Source organism: Mesoplodon mirus (assembly GCF_964341445.2).
Source record: "Mesoplodon mirus genome assembly, chromosome: 3".
Lineage (NCBI taxonomy): Eukaryota > Metazoa > Chordata > Mammalia > Artiodactyla > Ziphiidae > Mesoplodon > Mesoplodon mirus.
This window is the reverse complement of record NC_138978.1, coordinates 83,107,685-83,126,317: the sequence shown is the minus strand read 5'-3', so window position 1 is coordinate 83,126,317 and position 18,633 is coordinate 83,107,685. Positions and strand designations below refer to the sequence as shown.

General features: G+C 36.1%; 1 protein-coding gene across 3 annotated transcripts in view; it reads right to left on the bottom strand.

Moving 5' to 3' along the window:
• Positions 1-238: 238 nt before the first annotated feature.
• The window catches only part of HS2ST1 (heparan sulfate 2-O-sulfotransferase 1), a 191,773-nt gene continuing 173,378 nt past the window's right edge, over positions 239-18,633 (bottom strand). The window contains exons 4-7 of one of the 3 annotated variants that reach the window (XM_082615932.1): positions 17,694-17,832; positions 5,614-5,711; positions 3,274-3,431; positions 239-2,028 (exon numbers count right to left, since the gene is read on the bottom strand). In XM_082615932.1, coding sequence (XP_082472058.1) covers positions 1,799-2,028; positions 3,274-3,431; positions 5,614-5,711; positions 17,694-17,832 — 625 coding nt within the window. In that variant the 3' untranslated portion in view covers positions 239-1,798. Of the gene's footprint in view, positions 2,029-2,665; positions 2,779-3,273; positions 3,432-5,613; positions 5,712-17,693; positions 17,833-18,633 lie in introns of those variants that run through there. The other 2 variants (XM_082615933.1, XM_082615934.1) reach the window with 2 other exon arrangements.

The following is an 18,633-nucleotide window of genomic DNA, read 5'->3' as shown; positions in this document are numbered from 1 at the left end:
TTAAAAAACAGAGGTATAAAATAGCTACCCTTTCTGAACGGTAATGTAAAATAAAAACAGAAAAATCTTCCAAATTTGAAGAGCAAATTTTCCCTTGCCCTGAGTCAGCTAATGAAATCTTTTTTCAAACAGGGAACCTCCTGAACTCAAGCAGCTGCTCAGGAAACTGTAAGAGTTCACAGGTGTTTCAATATTTCAATAGTTGTTGAAACAGGGAAGATAAAACACTGAGAAGATATTTATTAAACACAAATTTATATCAAGAGATTAACTGTTTTTTCAACTAGCTTATAGGTGGACTCTTCTCTTTCTTTGTTAAAAAACGAATGGTATGAAACTATATGTTAAAGATGTTTCCATAATACCTTACATTTATATACCGTCTTACAGTTTTCAAAGTGCTTTCACATGCCATCTCATTTAATCCTCACAACACCCCTGTGAGGTAGGTAGGACAGGTATTATCATCCTCACTGCAGGATGAGGAAGCTGAGGCAGAGAGAGATTAAGTGACTTGCCCAAGATCACACAGCTGGTAAGTGGCAGAGCCAGGACAAGAAATCAAGTTTTCTGACTCCTCATTCAGTACTCTTTCCACTATAACTACTGCCCCCAATTATGAATAATGTACTGTGTATCAAAATTGAAAGGTTATTGAAGTTCATTGCAGTGATGTCTTAACAGTGAAGTTAAATGAGAAATACAAGAACAGTAGGTCTGATGGTTTTACTTGACATAATAAAATTGGTGCAAAACCACTTTTGTCTAATTACTTATAATCTTTTGGTCCAAATACATAAAATATGCAATATTTACAGCATTTTCCATTTTTTTCTTTTTGTAAATGCAATGCTTTAAAACACATTATAAAGCACCTTAGTAAAAATAGTCTACAAGTCAAAGTACAGAAGAAGTAGGAAAATCCTACCCATACCACAGCTCACTAAATGGAGTTATAATATGGACTCACCAATACCTCAGTTTACACCTTTACAAATAACCCATGGAGAAACAAATACTAAACTTACTTTTTTGATATTAATGTGTGGAAGCCTTAACCAAAACTTCAGGCAATGTCAATATTCTTTGAAGTGTTTCCCCAATCTTAGATACTGGGGAGACAGGAATGAGAAATACTGCTTTGATTCTTTTTACAGTATTAATAATGATTTAAATTGATTTTTAACACTAATAATCATTTTTTAAGAAAATTAAAATGACCTACATAAATATGGGCAGTTCCAACTACAGCAGATACAGTCTTAGCAAACGTGACCAAACATTTCAATAAATTTCATGGGACGTGATCCACAAAAACAAAGTACACACTGCCAAACAGTTAATAACACTATCCAGTAGAGGTGTATAACCCAAACCTCCAGGTGAAGGTGGAAGTAGCAAATGGATTCATCTTCATTCATGGTTAGTTGAAAAAAAAATGCTTTATCAAAAACAGAGTATCAGAACTTTTTCTGAAATTGTATTTCATTATTTAGCCTTCAATTAGACCTGCTATGTGTTTATTTTAGGTGATGTGTAGGTTTTGTCCAGGCAGGAGGTTATAACTCCCACCAAAATTTAACCAGAAAAAAAAAAAAAAAAAGGCTGAAACTTAAACTTCCTAGACCACTGACATATCAGCCAGAATCTACTTCCTTGACGTCACTATCTGTATCCTAACTCAGTTCAATACAAATTATCTTACACACCCATCAGCAATCCAAGTTGTGGAGCTGAGAACTAAGGTGAAGACAGGGTCAAAGTTGTAGTTCAAGAATCTAACTGCCACACCTTGTACTCAGTTCGATTTAGGGTAAATCTTTTCATAGAAAAAGTTCTGTGCAAGGATGTAGAGGTCTCCATCTTTTTCTCGTACAGCATGGGCTCTGATGAATTGGAACTGCTCTAGTGCAAACTCATAGAACTCATTCTCCATTTTCCAAATGTCAGATTGCTGTAGTTTTGCAATGGTTTGTTTAGTAGGGAGTTTCTTCTCTGTGGTTTTCCTAAGATGAGATTTCTTTCCTACTTACAAATGAAAAAGAGAAAAGGTAAATAAATTCTGAGAACACACAAAAGATCAATGCCTGTTTATTTGAAGAGATGGTTTAAGTTAATATGACACATGGAAGAGCATAATTGTTTTGTATTAATATCATTCAGGCAAAAACAGTGCCCTAATCATACTAGAACTGTGATTTATTCCTTTGTAATGCAAATCCTTACCCTTGTTAAAGACTTAATGAGATGTCAAATAATAAAAGTAAGAATCGTGGACTTCCCTGGTGGCGCAGTGGTTGGGAATCTGCCTGCCAATGGAGGGGACACAAGTTCGAGCCCTGGTCCGGAAAGATCCCACATGCTGCAGAGCAACTAAGCCCATGCTCCACAACTACTGAAGCCCGTGCATCTAGAGCCCATGCTCCGCAACAAGAGAAGCCACTGCAATGAGAAGCCCGCGCACCGCAACGAAGAGCAGCCACCGCTCGCTGCAACTAGAGAAAGCCCGCGCACAGCAACGAAGACCCAATGTAGCCAAAAATAAATAAATTTATTTTTAAAAAAAGTAAGAATGGCCACTTGGTAAAGTGTAGGCTGTCACCTTACATGATGTATTTTCAAATGCTTGGTGCTCTGACTAGTTTGTTTTTAAAGACATGATAAAATACCCATTTTCAAACTTAGTGCTGATTTATCATAACCTATTCTCTATACCTACCTATGTGTTAAAAGCTAGGGCACATGCATACTCCAGTAAAAGAGTTCCTCTGATTGTATCTTACCAAAGAACAGAAAAAAAAAAAAAATCAGAATTAGATTGGACCAGCACGGTCACTTTCAGATATGTAATACTGTCACGGCTGCTGAAGCATTTTTTTAGGAGCACTGTGACATAGCACAGGATCATTATCAATGTGACTCAGTCTCCCCATCCTACCCCTACCTAAATAGCACTAGACATGTCTAAAGGGTGGAATGTATGGCTGGCATTACTGAATATCACACATTTCTAAGGCTGGCCCTGTAGTTTGTATCTTTCCACTATACCTACAATGCCTTTTAATTATAATCTCATGCATGTTTATTCATTAAAAAATATTTAATGAATACCATCTGTGTGCCATGTACTGTTTTGTATTGAAAATGGTGAGGAGAAACAGACAACGTACCTGCCTTTCTGGAGTTTTATTCAACAAACTTCAAATCACACATATTTTGCAAGTGGCAAACAAAGTTAAGGACAGCTTGAAAAAGAAACCCATCCTTATATACCTGTACGATAGAGCTCTGTAGCACCCCTGAAGAACCGGGGCAAAGCTGCCTCCAATAACATGATAAAATCTTCAAGCTCTTCAGTAACTCCCACCAGAAAGTACTCATTAACTAGGTTATATTTGGCTTGATCCATAGCCCACCTGCTTCCTACATTCCTAAAACCAAAAAAAGGAATAAAAAAATTGGTTGTGAAATCTGCTAAATACTTTTGATGCCTTTGACACTGTATATTATGGAAAAAACAGATAAACACATGTCCATCCAAAGCCTTAATGCCTTTTTATTAATGTCCTTTGGGAGGTACACCTGTTTCTGATTTCCTTTGCCTCTGTCCCCAGTTTCTGCTCAACTATGCAGGGCTAACTCAGATTTTAGTAGAGGACACTTAATTTGAACAGTTAAGAAATGTGTATACATATCCTCCCATTTGATTTAGTATGAGTGCATTTAATTTTTGTTAACTACAGCTGTCCCTTGAACAACATGGGCTTGACCTGCACAAATATCTTTCAATAGTAGATACTACAGCACTACATGGACCATGGTTGGTTGAATCCGCAGATCGAAGGAATCGTGGATACAAAGGACCAACTATAAATTATACCGGGATTAACCCCCGCCTTGTTCCAGGGTCAACTGTACTCTAAACTTCGTTCATTTTTAAGAGCTCTCTAGGAAGTTCTAAGCAATTTTGTGTAGCGATTATCTTCATTTAATTTATGAGTTTAGGTTTTTCTGATATTTCTTAAAAATAGAAATAAGATAAGAAATGGCTCTGCTAAGAATCTTTTATTTTTATTTTTCATGTTTTTAGCTAATGGCTGTTAATAGAGATTTGGCCCTAAATAAACTATGCCTTTGGGTTCTTTTTAGCACTGACATTCCCTAACCCTAATGCCAAGCTCTGCCTTTAAGCAGTGTGATATTGAGCTGATGACTTCACCTTTCTGAGCTTGTTTTCTCAGCCATTAAAAAGCTGGCGTGGGCGGTGGGAAGCTGGGGAAGCAAATGAGTTGATTTCTCAGGTGCCTCCCAGTTCTATGAATCGAGGAGGCATACTAAAGAAGTGTGATTAAAATCTCCTCAGTAATGCCCAATGGAGAGATATACTCTCTACTGCTCTAAGGTAGGGGTGGCAACCTGTCCTCTAAAGAGCCAGAGAGTAAAGCCAGAGATGGATCTGCAGGTCATATAGTCTTGGTCACTTGGTTACTTAACTCTGCTCTTGCAGTGTGAAAACAGCTACAGACAATAAGTAAATAAATAGATGTGGTTGTCTTCCAATAAAACTATTTATAAAAGCAGGTGATGGGCCAAATTTGGTGTCCGGGTTGTAATCTACTGATCCCTGTTGTAAGGAAATGATTAAAAATTGAGAAGACATTCTTTCTAAGCTTCCAATTGTTACGTTATTACAGTTGACCTTTGAACAACACGAGCATCTAGGGGTGCCAACCAGACCCGATCCCCCATTCCCCACTTGAAAATCTGCATATAACTTTACAGTCAGCCCGCCATATCCCCAGCTCCACATCCGAGGATTCAGCCAACCACGGATCATGTAGTACTGTAATACATCTTTATTTTAAAAAATCTGCATGTAAGTGGACCCGCGAAGTTCAAACCTGTGCTGTTCAAAGGGTCAACTGTATTATGCGTTGATATAATCTATTAAGTAGGACCTTAAGGTTCACAGTAATCTAATACTATATCTCAAATAATGATGGAAAGAACAGAAGGCATTCCTTATATCGCTCATGGTTTTAAGGAAGACACTAACTTTGAATGTGTTCCTGTTTTTCTCTACTTTTCCTATTAAAATGATTGATTAGAACAAATACATACCATTATTTTTTTAAACTGAAAACTCAGCACATTCTGAGGAAATGAACTCTATTAAAGATAAAATATCTTTATTTTACCTTGGCTTCTCTCAAAGTCAAATCAGTGTAACAGGAAATCCAGGTGAATAATTTACCCACTAAGCCTCTTCTTGATCTAAAATGGATGGCTCAAACAATAAGCTTAGGAGAAAATGAGGTTTATGAAAGGACCCCTGACCTCTAATTAAGACCACTGTTAGAACATAGCAAGACACATAACACCAAAAACAAAAAAATTTAAAAACCAGCATCTGAGAAATCATTGCAAGCATGTTTTACATGAAGAATCTTTCAACGCACTTAAAGGTAACTAAAAACTAGGTATTACTTAATTACATGTTATTTTTGGTCTGGTCTTTCACGAACTTCCTTACACCTAGCCCTCACCCTTGTGAAATACAGATTATAGAGATAATAAATAGATTACTGATTGAAGCTAGCTTTATCTCCCTACCAGCATTCCGAGCTGTGGCCACAGAAGAATGGGATTTGAAGCCAAAGCTTCTCTGGAGCACAGTCTGAGCCGCCCTCAGCTACACATTCATCAAAGGTCTGGAAAAAAGACAAAGCAGCACATGTGAGCCATAAACCCGAGTCTCACCTACCAAATATCTTAATGTGGTAAGTTATTAAATAAATGGCAGTGGATGGGACGAGTAGTGAATTAAAGTGATAGGTTACAAAAACATACTTGAGATACTGAGCAAAGTCAAACATGGGTTATTCTCTCATCTTTGTTTTATACCAGTGTTTATAAGATTCTTTTACTATATGAATGGAACATCCCCCAGATAACAACTTATCCTTGAAATTAAGTACTGGTTTATGTTGAATTTGTGTATTTATATTTTCTACCCCCTTACTGAAGTAAATTAAATAAAAACAAGGTTAAAGATACTCTTTGTGAAACAATTATTTGAAAAGAATGTAAGGTAGGACTACACTTAAGTCTTTTCCCCTTTTCTCATTAAAACAAACAAAAAAATCATTGTACAAAGCAAAAGTGACCCTGGATACTTATGACTTGCATGCCCTCCTCTCCAAATGCATCTAACTAAATTAATTAAAAGGGAAAGAGACTCACAGGTTATGGATCTAAAATTAAATCAACTTCACTTTCTTTAGTACTTACTGTCTGTCACAGGCATTTTTACAGTAGGCGTTATCTATTTGAAATGATATTAAGATGCTAGAGAACAAACTTAAGAGCTCAGGCTGTTGGAGTAGACATCTATAAATACCACCTGTTATTTCTGAGAAGAGGGGGTACATAAAAGTAGAAAGAGAATGCATCCAGAGTCCAGACTCCTGAGTTTCTAGAACCAGGTGTGACCCTATCTTGAGTAAGTCTTTATGGCCTCCAAACCTCACTTTCTAATCTATAAAATTAGATAAATTCAAAGGTCCCTTTCAACCAAAAATCTAGTAAGAATAGGACCCCAAACCCTTAGATCTGACTATGGCTAGAGGTATAGTGGAATAATTATCTTTATTCTGGCAACATTTAAGAGGCAACAGCAAACTGCAGCCCACAATTGATTTGCCCATTTCTTTTACAGATGACCTTCACCATGATATAGGAAAAAGATTTATGACTTGGGTTTGAATCTTGAACCCAGAAAAATGTAAGTTCTGTGTTAGTTTCCTCATCTGAAAAAGGAGGACATAATCTTACTTTGAGGAAGAAATAAAATCATGGATATAAAAGAATCTACCACAAAGAGTGGTTCACTGTAGGCACTCAATAAATGGGATGTGTCTACGTCTGTCTTTCTCTCCCCACCACTCCTCCCTAATAGTCAAATACAATATTTTGTTGGTTCTTGTTCTCCTTGACCTCCACAGCGTTGTCTATTTCTTTGAACACTCCCCTTTTTGGCTTTTTGTTGGTTCTCTGTACCTTTCTGAATGTACTATCACTATCTTCTTTTAAGGCATGTTTTGGTCCTTCTACCAAGTATGGAAACTCAGCTGTCTTCTCTTTACCCACTCCCTTCCGTAGCTTATTCACACTTCCTTGGCTTCATTTATAATTTCTAGGCAAAAGACTTCCAAATCTGTACCCCTAGATCCATCACCTGTTACCTATCTTCTGATACCTAGTATGCCTTTTCATTTGAATTTCCAGTATTACCTCATATTCAATATTTCTGGCAACAGGATGACATTGCCCCTTGTAATTCAGACTCAAGATCTCAGAACATTTCTTTATTTTTCCTCTCCCTCACTTAACATCCTTGAGGTAATGTCTTTCCAATGCATCTTTTTTTTTTTTTCCCAATCTTACTTCCATCAGGATCTTACCATGTCATGTTTCCATTCTTACAATCACTTCCTAATTGGGCTCCCTTCCCTCCCTTCCTTCAATCTGCTCTTAGACTACCAGATTAGTCTAAGTAGTCACTTCTAACATCCTCTACTCAGAAAACTTCAATAGCTTCCAATATCTTTTTAAAAAGAGAAATACAAACTCTTTATCCTGGCTTTAAAGAATGCTTCATAATCTGACCTCAGTGTGCAAGTCTAGCCTTATCTCCATGTATAACTTCCATCTTTACCAGGTTAACCTGTTTTACAGTTTCTCAAGCATGTCATATGTACCTGCAAATCCATATATTTTGCTGACTACATTTTCTTCCTCTGAAAGTGCTTCCCTCCACCAATCTAGTTTACATGAAGACTAGCTTTCCAATGACTACTCTGGCCTAAAGTCACTCATTTTTTTTTAACTCATATAAATGAATTAAATACTGCCTTGTAATAGCCAGCTCTTAGGACCCAGGTATGTTATTTATATAACTTGCTTCATGTACTTCGGAAAAAAAATTGTATTATGTTCTCTCCTGAACTATAGAAACACTTATTGTAGGGATCATGCAGTATAGTATGCATTTATGTCCTCCACAGCATACAATATATTGCTATACCAACTGTTTGCACAATCATTGTGTCCTCCATAGCATACAATACATTGTTATATCAATTGTTTGCATAATCAATATTTGTAAATGGCTGGAAAGACCGCACTTCGGAGATTTTGCATGAGCATTAAAGGTACAATTCTAGTTGAGATGAAGACAGGGGCAGTAAAATTTTTTCATGAAGCATTTTGACAGTTCCTTAGAGTTGTCTCAAATTCTCTTAGGATTCCCCCTCACCCCACCCCCCAATATATATATACACACACACACATCCATATCAATCTATCTATTTTTTTAAGTGAAAACATCTCAGTTTACACTTAACACTCAATCCACCCCATTGCAATGGCCATTACAGTATGTCTGAAATTTACTAGATGGTCTGATTTAGATTTGCTGGTCTAAGTCACTTTCTAAAAAGTGGTTTTATTATCATTTATGCCACCTTGCAGCTCATAAAAAGAAAACAACCTATGTATCTATCTCTACCGTATCTCAGGTTCCAATAAACCCTGTGGTGATATATCAGAAGGTTTCTGATTTCACGCCTAATCAATTTCAAACAAATCCTAAATCACAGTACAGTGCTTCTGAAGTTCAGAAGAGGTGCTCTGCTTCATTATACCTCCATCTGAATAGAGTATCAGATGAAAAAGAAATGAATTACTAAGGTGATTGTGAGTGAACTCATAAACTGTACCACCACTGTGTGTGTGTATGTGTGCGTGTAAGATTCAAAGACATTAAAAAGATTTTGCTTAAATGTATTGGGTTGGCCAAAAGGTTTGTTCGTTTTTTTCCATAAGATGGCTCTAGTAGTGCTTAGTTGTCTTTAACTTCATTCAAAACAATTTTGTTAAATTGTATTGTGACTGCTGTCATATCAGCGTGCATTTTTAAAAAACATCAAAATTGGTGAATTTTTGTGTAGTCATTTTAATATTGAAGATGGAAGAAAAAAAGCAACATTTTCAGCATATTATGCTTTATTATTTCAAGAAAGGTAAAAACGCAACTGAAATGCAAGAAAAGATTTGTGCAGTGTATGGAGAAGGTGCTGTGACTGATCGAATGTGTCCAAAGTGGTTTGCGAAGTTTTGTGCTGGAGATTTCTCGCTGGACAGTGCTCCACGGTCAGGTAGACCAGTTGAAGTTGATAGTGATCAAATCGAGACATTAATTGAGAACAATCAAGGTTATACCACGCAGGAGATAGCCGACATACTCAAAATATCCTAATCAAGCGCTGAAAATCATTTGCACCAGCTTGGTTATGTGAATCGCTTTGATGTTAGGGTTCCACATAAGTTAAGCGAAAAAAAACCTTCTTGACTATATTTTCTCATGCTATTTGGTACTTAAACGTAAAGAAAATGTTCTGTCTTTAAAACAAATTGTGATGGGCGATGAAAAGTGAATACTGTACAATAATATGGAAGGAAGAGATCATGCAGCAAGTGAAATGAACCACCACCAACCTCACCAAAGGCCGGTCTTCAACTAAAGAAGGTGATGTGTATATGGTGGGATGGAAGGGAGTCCTCTATTATGAGCTCCTTTCGGAACACCAAACAATTAAGTCCAACAAGTACTGCTCCCAATTAGACCAACTGAAAGCAGCACTCGACGAAAAGCGTCTGGAATTAGTCAACAGAAGACACATAATCTTCCATCAGAATATGGCAAGGCCACGTTTCTTTGATGACCAGGCAAAAAACTGTTACAGCTTGGCTGGGAAGTTCTGATTCACCCACCGTATTCACCACACATTGCACCTTTGGATTCCCATTTATTCTGGTGTTTACAAAATTCTCTTAATGCAAAAAATTTCAATTCCCTGGAAGACTGTAAAAGGCACCTAGAATGGTTCTTTAAAAAGTTTTGGGAAGATGGAATTATGAAGTTGCCTGAAAAATGGCAGAAGGTAGTGGAACAAAAGGGTGAATACATTGTTCAATAAAGTTCTCAGTGAAAATGAAAAATGTGTCTAATATTTTTACTTAAAAACCGAAGGAACTTTTTGGCCAACCCAATAAGAAAATAGGACATTGAAAGAGGCTTCAGTATTAAAAGTTTCCATAGAGTCACTATATGGAAAAATTTGGAAATTTAAATACCCACTATTGGAATTAAAACTGGTTAATGAATAAGCATGCAGGATGGCTATTTTGACCCAAGTTCTCTAGTTAGCCAACTCCTTCTTCCTGTGTTCTAAAATACTAAAAGTATTTTAGTATTTCAAACAAAATCTGCAGATAATCTTCAAGTTTATTTTTGGCCAGTAGTTTAAAATCTGCTAGCCTACTCTGGCAGTATAAGAGTTACCACCAAAATCCATTCTTCCCTTCTTCCACAGTCATAGAGTTTAGCCTCTCTTGCAGTTAGGTATGGCCATATGACTAAGTTCTTGCCAGGAGACTGGGGGCAAAAGTGATGTGAGCAAGTTCTGGGTCACTTGGTTAAAAGGAAATTGGTGGGCCTCTAACTTCCCTCCTTCCCATGAGCTGGAAGGCAGATGTCGTGGTGACCCAAATTAAACCGAGCACACAAGGGCAAGCCCCTGAAGGGTAGCAGAGTAACCATATGGCAGGAACCCAGCTCCCTGAATGACTGTGTGCAACAAAGCTGCTCTAAAATCCTGGGCCCCTCACCTTTAGGCTTTTATGTATGACAGAAAAAATCTACCTAAGCATTTTAATTTCTTTGTTTCAGAAGCATCTACCCTAATTCACCTACCAAGCATTTTATTAGATAATATAAAAGTGGAAAAATAGTTTGGGTTTTGCCTCCTTTATAGTTCCTTCTTATCATTTGGCAGAGGTGTTTCACTCCTATCAACTTAAAAGAAACAACCCAAAGATAGGCCATAGCAAGGAAGATGTAAAGAAAAAAAAAAACAAATACAAATAATCAAAAAATTGGCAAACATACATGAGTGTGCTAGATCTTAATGTAAAACAGAAATTCTCCTTTTTAAAAATTTTTTCATACTTTATTATTTTATTTATTTATTATTATTTTTGGCTGCGTTTGGTCTTCGTTGCTGCGTGCGGGCCTTCTCTAGTTGCAGCAAGCAGGGGTTACTCTTCATTGCGGTGCGCGGGCTTCTCTCATCGCGGTGGCTTCTCTTGTTGCAGAGCACAGGCTCTAGGCTCAAGGGCTTCAGTAGTTGTGGCACATGGGCTCAGTAGTTGTGGTGCATGGGCTTAGCTGCTCAGCAGCATGTGGGATCTTCCTGGACCAGGGCTCAAACCCGTGTCCTCTGCATTGGCAGGCGGATTCTTAACCACTGCGCCACCAGGGAAGTCCCTCTTTTTCTCTATAAATATGTGATGCATAAAGTAAACCAAGCATTTCCTAGTGAGTGAAATCAAGTTAATGAAACTCAATACCATCTTGACCGCATACAGCTCAATGAATCAATCCACTGGCGTCTTAATCAAGATGAACTTCTCCACTGACTCCAACAGTGACATCAGCCCTTGGGCTTCTCTACTCACAGCACAGAAGACAATTGTCAATCAAGTGCTGACCACCAGAACTTTCCCACTCATTTGCTAACTTCTATTCACCTTCTCCTAAACATTCTGACCACATTTCAGAAATAGAATTTTCTATAAATAAATGTTTTTCTCTTATAAAATTTCTTCTTAAAATAAAAAGCAAAAACAAAACTCAGTTCAGTACACCAGAGAAACAAAAAGTTATGATCAGCTTTTTCACTTAAACACCATCTATGCTTAGAAAGAGCAATGTTTTGTGAACTACATACAAATGTTTTTAAAAACAGGAAATATCAAAATATTCTTTAGACTATTTAGATTATTAGTTTAAATATTTAATTCCTAGAATTGTAGGTTAAAATAAACAAAATTTGATGCTTGATAGTGATGGCAATTATATTTACATTCAAACCCTTTTCTACAAATGACCTTGCTTCATATTTTATACAGAAAACTGAAGCTGAGAGTGAGCTCCCTTGATTCCTGCTCAGATAAAAGCTTATCTGCATCTGCAGCCCCTACTGCCCTCATCTGTAAAAAAGTATTTCCTCCTATCTTTAAATACCCTTTCTCACTCCCTTCTGAGACCCTGCTTCACCAATTTTCCTCCAGTTTCTTCCATCATCACCCCTTGCTCTCTTCAGGTATATTAATATGCCCAAGTATCTGTCTTCTTTAGTAAAACATTTCTCATGTTTTTTGCTCCCTTCAAAGCCAAACTTCTATCTCAAGAGTAGTCTTTCCTCTCAGTCTTAACTTCTCACGGTTACTCCTCAACTCTTTGGATTCCACATAAACACCTTCTCTGACCTCCCCATTGACAAGTCTAAGGGAAAGTTTTAAGTTCTCAATTCACTAACCTCTTCGTGATTGAAATTATTTTTCCATGCATTTCAAGGACTCGCCAGGTTTGTCTTCTGATTCTCCAACCTCAGTCTTCTTGGTGTGCTTCCCTCCCTTTGCCTACCCCTTAAATGTTGTCATTCCCCAGAGCTACATATTTGCACCCCCTCTTCTTCTTCTTCCTTTTTCGTTTGGTCCTCTCTTCATACTCTATATGTCTCCCAAGTGCAATTTCATTCAATCCCTTGTTTCAACTCCCACCTAATTCTGATGACTCCCAAATCTATGATTAAGTTCAGATTTATTTCTTGAGACACAAATACATTTCTAGTGGATATTTCCACCTGCTTATACATGACTAAAAATAATGTCCAATTTGAACTCATCATCTCTTTCTTCAACTTCATTACAACGAACTTTTCTTTCCATTTTCTCTCTTTTGGTGAAAGGAACCACATATATAGTAGTTTGATCAGAAGCCTGGGAAGATGACAGGTCAAGGCTGACTCTGGATTGTACCTTTTACTGAGATAAAGAAACTGGTCTACAACAAAGAGTTATCAAACCTTTAAATATGAACTGAAAAGATATATATTGCTTTCCTGTGGTGCTTTTTACATATAAAACACTTTCTAAGCAAACAGTAATAAGTTCTCAAATGCTTTTGTGTAAAATCCATGTTCCATAAGCAAACCACAGTCAGGGGATTATGAATTGCAAAGGACTACTGAAGCAGTATTTTGTAAGCCAGTAGTAGGATCAGGTAGTGGCTAAGTATGGAATTCTTCTAACCTCATTAATATCTTTTATAAACTAATACATATTTTTAGGTATAATATTCTGAATTCATTATAATTCCTACAGCTGTCAATAAGTCTAGTTAGTTTAGAGTAAGAAATACGAAAAGCAAATTGGGGTAGGAATTGTGATCTCTGAGATCAATGAGTATTTCTTAAGCAAAAACTGATTCTCCTTTAGATTGTTATTTACAGCATGTAACTATACACTCTTTCCATAAGTATAACCCCCTTGGTGTTCTGCTAATAAAACAATAATTAATAAAAATGCTTAATAATCTATAGGATAGTACAAAACTGAAATATTCATAAGATAAATATTTACATATTTAGAAAATGTGAGTGATGAGAATTATAGGTGTAGTTATTTGGAAGCTATAAGAAGGCCTATGCTGAAAGAAGGCCTGAGAGACAAACTATTCAAACTTGGGTATTTGGTTAATGTTTTCTCAAAATGAACAAAGTGGGCCTGCCACTTGAAAGAAAATAACTGACAGTCTTAGTAGCCCAGCGGTTCTCAACTGGCGCTGTTTTGACCCCCAGGTGACATCTGGCAATGTTTGGAGACCTTCTTCGTTCTCACACCTGGGGGGTGTAGGGGAGATGCTACTAGGTAGAGGTCAGAGATGCTGCTAAACGTCCTACAATGTGTAGGCAGCCCTCACAACAAGGAATTCTCTGGCCAAAAGCAACAATAGTGTCAAGGTGGAGAAATCCTGTGGGTGCCAGTGATAAAAGCTAAGCTTTCAAATTAAAAAATATAAAAATTTAAATTTATTTTTACTTCATCTGTCACCATAAGCCTGACAGTTTCCCAATACTTAAAGACTTTTCTGTTGAGATAAGTGGTGACATTAACGAATGTGAATTTTTGATATTGTATAATAAAATGTGCCAACACTTGGAAGATCCACATAACTCAGTGAACTAATGTGTTCCAAATGACCAATACATGAGGTTAAAAAATTATGCTTGGTTAAAAAATCCATTCAAAGTATAAAATATATCAGTGGATTTTAATGCAACAGAACATAAAAGGTTAACTGCTATGGTTTCAGATTCCACACTTCAATAACTTTAAGAAACTACTACTAGTTAAGTTTTAGTGTAATATTAAAGAAGAATTTCCACAATTTTCTGAAAAGGCTATTAAAATACTGCCTTTTCTAGTTACATATCTGTGTAAAGCTGAATTTTATTCATACACTTCACCAAAAGAATGTATTAAATAGACTGATTCAGCAGCAGATATGAAAATCCAGCTGTCTATATTATATTAAATCAGGTGTTTAAAAAATTTGTAAAAATGTAAAATGCCACTATTTATACCTTTTTCTGAAAATGGTTATTTGCATTAAAATATATTATTTATGTTACCATATTATGGTCTCCTACTGTTACTATTAAATTAGTTACTATTTTAAATTTTTCTCAGTCAATTGGCAAATTTACTGATATTGGTAAATATTAACAGAAATAGATATAACCCACATAGATAAAAGCTCCTTGGCAGTCCTCAATAAAAAGAGTAAAAGGAGTTCTGAGATTAAAAAGTTTGAGAACCACTGATTTATATATTGTAGTTCTTGAATGCTGACCTTTGGATTACTAAATATCCCTATTTTCCAGGTACTGGGACAGAGATTAAATTACGCAAAACTCTAGGTATAAAGTTTGAAAAACAGTATTTGAAATCTCCCAAATAAAACAAAGCTTATGTTCTTTACAAGATCAACTGAAAGCTATCACAGGCATATACATATGACTAAAATGGCTTTGAAATTATTGACAGTGTAACCAGAAATTGGAAATGAAGCCATTGTAAAGTATTTCCAGGCTTAGTCTTTGCCAGGTATTCCCTGCATCATCATAGCCACTTTTTAATCCCTGTTATCTTCAAATACCCTGCCATCTTCCAAAATGTTATATGCCATGAAGTCTTACCAACTTTACAGATTATGAGTTTATTAAAGAAAACTCTTGCCAGTTAAAGATATTATGGAATTATTTGCAATATAACAACCTTATTTAACTTATTAGGTGCCAGAATGTTACCAACATTTATATCATGAGAAACAAACCAAATTATTAAAAACGTGTGTTTCAATATGTTTCAAGACTGAAAAGGTCTATTTTGCCTATCACAAAACAAAGTAATTCTTTACTTTGATAAAGCATTTGAAGATGGCCCTGTCCTCATGAGAATTAAGGTAATACAATAGTATTTTGCTGATGTTACTAATACTACATCTAAATAAACAGGTGTATTAATATGTACTTTATAATGACATAAAAAAAACAAACCAAGACCTATCATCATTAGGGTGAAGAATGGTTAAATCTCCAGGCTGGAGAGGGCATACCTACCTAAAGCTTTCAAAGATGAAAGGGAGACTATGTTAAAATATCTGCCTGGGTTTTTCTGTGAGCATTGAATATACAACTTTGGAACATCTCTCATACAAAAATATCGAGTGACATGTTGCTTTCCCTCCCTCCTTTTTCAAGGGTATAGAGAGGTTAAGACTGTGAGCTCTGGAATTGGAGTGCTTGGGTTTAAATTCCTGCACCACCATTTACTGGTAGTATAACACTGGGCAAGGTACTTAACCTTTCTGTGCCCCAGTTTCCTTATCTGTAAAATGGACACAACAACAGCAACTATCCCATAAAATTGTTGTACAGGCCACCTGAAAAAATACATAATATGTGACTTAAAACAGAGCTTGATAAACAAGAAGCACTCAATAGATGTGAGCTATTATTGTTGTTATATTAAGTATTATTTTTACCTATTTCCCTAAACTATATAGGATAGCAACCACAAAACCACGGTATCCAGGGCTGACGTGACGTGACAGATGTAGGAACCTACGTGACTGTGAATCTTTTCCTTACCAACACTAACATTCCTTTAGCTGAAGGAGGGAGATGGATACTAACAATTACTGAATAAGAGCTAGTATAAATGATAGGGCTAAAATTAAAAAAGAAAGTAGTTAGCATTGAAGTGAATTTAGAAATAACTAACAATAAATTTTAAAGCACTAGGTCACAAAAGCATTATATTACAGATTTTACAAAATTTTACAGACCCTCCATAATAATATAATTATATATATTTTTTCTAGAAGATTATATAATACTAAGAGATGAGTAGATGCTGAAAAAAAAGGGTACTGTTTGGATCAGTACCTTCTGTCTAAAGCCTTGAGACTAAGGAATAAAACAGCAATTTCTAGAAAACATAAACAGGTAAATAAAACAACAGGACCATTGCCTTCTCATGTGACAGAGGGCACATCCAACTTAGAAAAAGATTAATTGTTGGGTGTTAATTACTATAATACATCAAGTATCTAGCATCACCACTACGCAACACTTTTGGTTTAAAAGGTGCAGAATTCCCTCACTGAGCCATTTGCTGAATGCTTACAGATGAACTAGGCACCGTACTCGTACTAGATATGGAGGAGACAAAGGTGAAGGAAATATAGCGCCTGCTTCAGGACGTTCACAGCCTTTTGGAGTAGACATATATGTAAACAAATAATTCAAATACCACAAAATAAATATTTTAAAAATAGCGATTTGAATGGAGTGCTCTGGGAACTTTGAAAGGGACATGGCTCACTGCCAGAAAAGACTTTATGAAAGAGGTAACATTTGAGCTGGATATTAAAGGTGAACAAAGAGTTTTCAGAGTGAAGGAGAGACATTCTAAATATAGGGAACAAGACGTGTGCAAAAGTATGAAGTAATAAGTTTGGAGGACGGTGACATTTCAGGTAAGGCACCCAGTGATGCACTAGGTGCCTGAGGGGAAAATGAGGCAGGAGAAGGAGGTTTCAGGCTATGTCAGACTGCGTCTCCTGTGCCTTGGGCAATCCTGTGAGCAATGAGGTCCTGGTAAAGGTATTCCACCAGAAAAGTGACAAAGTTTGGTTTCTTAGAAAAACAAGTCTGGGGCTACTCTGGAGGACGCACTTAAATAGAAGACAACTCAAATCTGAACCTGCTAAGTAAGAACCCTGTTAAGCTATTATTCTCATCTTGCCTGAAAAAATAAGCTACTTTAACAAAATAGTGTCCCTAAACAGATGATCACAAATCAACGTAAACTGCCATCATCAAGATTAAGAGAACCAAACTATGTACACAAATATATCATATTAATGAATTATTATAGTGATCTCATAGAAAATTATTAATAGGGCTATAATAAAACAAATATTCAGCTCCAGAACAAAAGTAAAATATTTTTTAAAAGGACAAAATATTATATATACTCCAAAATATCAACTACAAAGTAGTTTTATTTTTACTTCTTCATACTTTTGGGTTCTTTTGAAATTTTCCACAATAAGCAAGGAATATATTTACAATCATTAATAAATTTTAAAAGCATTCACTGTTCATTGCATTTCATAAACAATTAGCTTTATAAAAATTCTAAAACTAAAATATTACCTTTTTGTCCCCTTGTTTTCGTCTTCTTAACCCTGGTCTATAATCATCTCCAAATCTCAGAAAGTAATAGTAAGAAACTAGCCTCTCAATAGGATCCCTTATGACATTAATGTAAATTGGCTTCTTCTTCACACCAAATCTGAAATAGAGAAAAATTTAGAAGGTGAAATCAACCCTTTCATTCTGTTTGGGGCGTCCTGAAATTGAAGTTTGAGGTATTAATTCTATATGGTAAAAAACATGAGTTAATTTAAATAAAATACAGTATGTGGAGATTAGAACATATTTTAAGATTATATTACAATAAAGTAAATAAGAAATAAGAATTTTAAAATTACAGCTGAAGATAAAGGAGAGAAGGGAAAATTGAGTGACAAATAATTTTAAATTTTACTAGCAAGAATTACATAAAGCATTTCAATTTCACATAGCAATGACTTCTCACTTCTGACCCACCAAACTAGATAAACATTGTCAATGGATACAGCAGAAGTCCACACAAGCGCGATCATTTGAGCCTAACTTCTGTGACGCTAATTTTAAAGACAAGATAGAAGTGAAAAACATTAAGTCTTCAGCATTATTTCCTTAGGGAATGATAGAGAGTTGGAGGAACACAGAAGGAGTATACTTTAGCCACCCTTGCAGATCCTAGAATTGTCTAGCTGATTCCTGTTCTAATATCCTCACTTATCCCAGCCTTAAACCTTAGCATTATCCTGACTCTCCTTTATTCTTCTTTAGCACGGTTACCAAGTCCTTCTGATTTTTTCTTTTGTAGGCTCTCTCAGAGATTTGACCTGTCTTCCTCACTTCCTTTCTTGTCACAACTGCCCTCTTTGTAGGCCTCTTGCTTGGATTACTGCAATAATTGATGGTTTTATAATAATAAGAATTGGTTTTCTTGCATCCAGTCTCTCTCCCTTTCAGTCTACCTTCA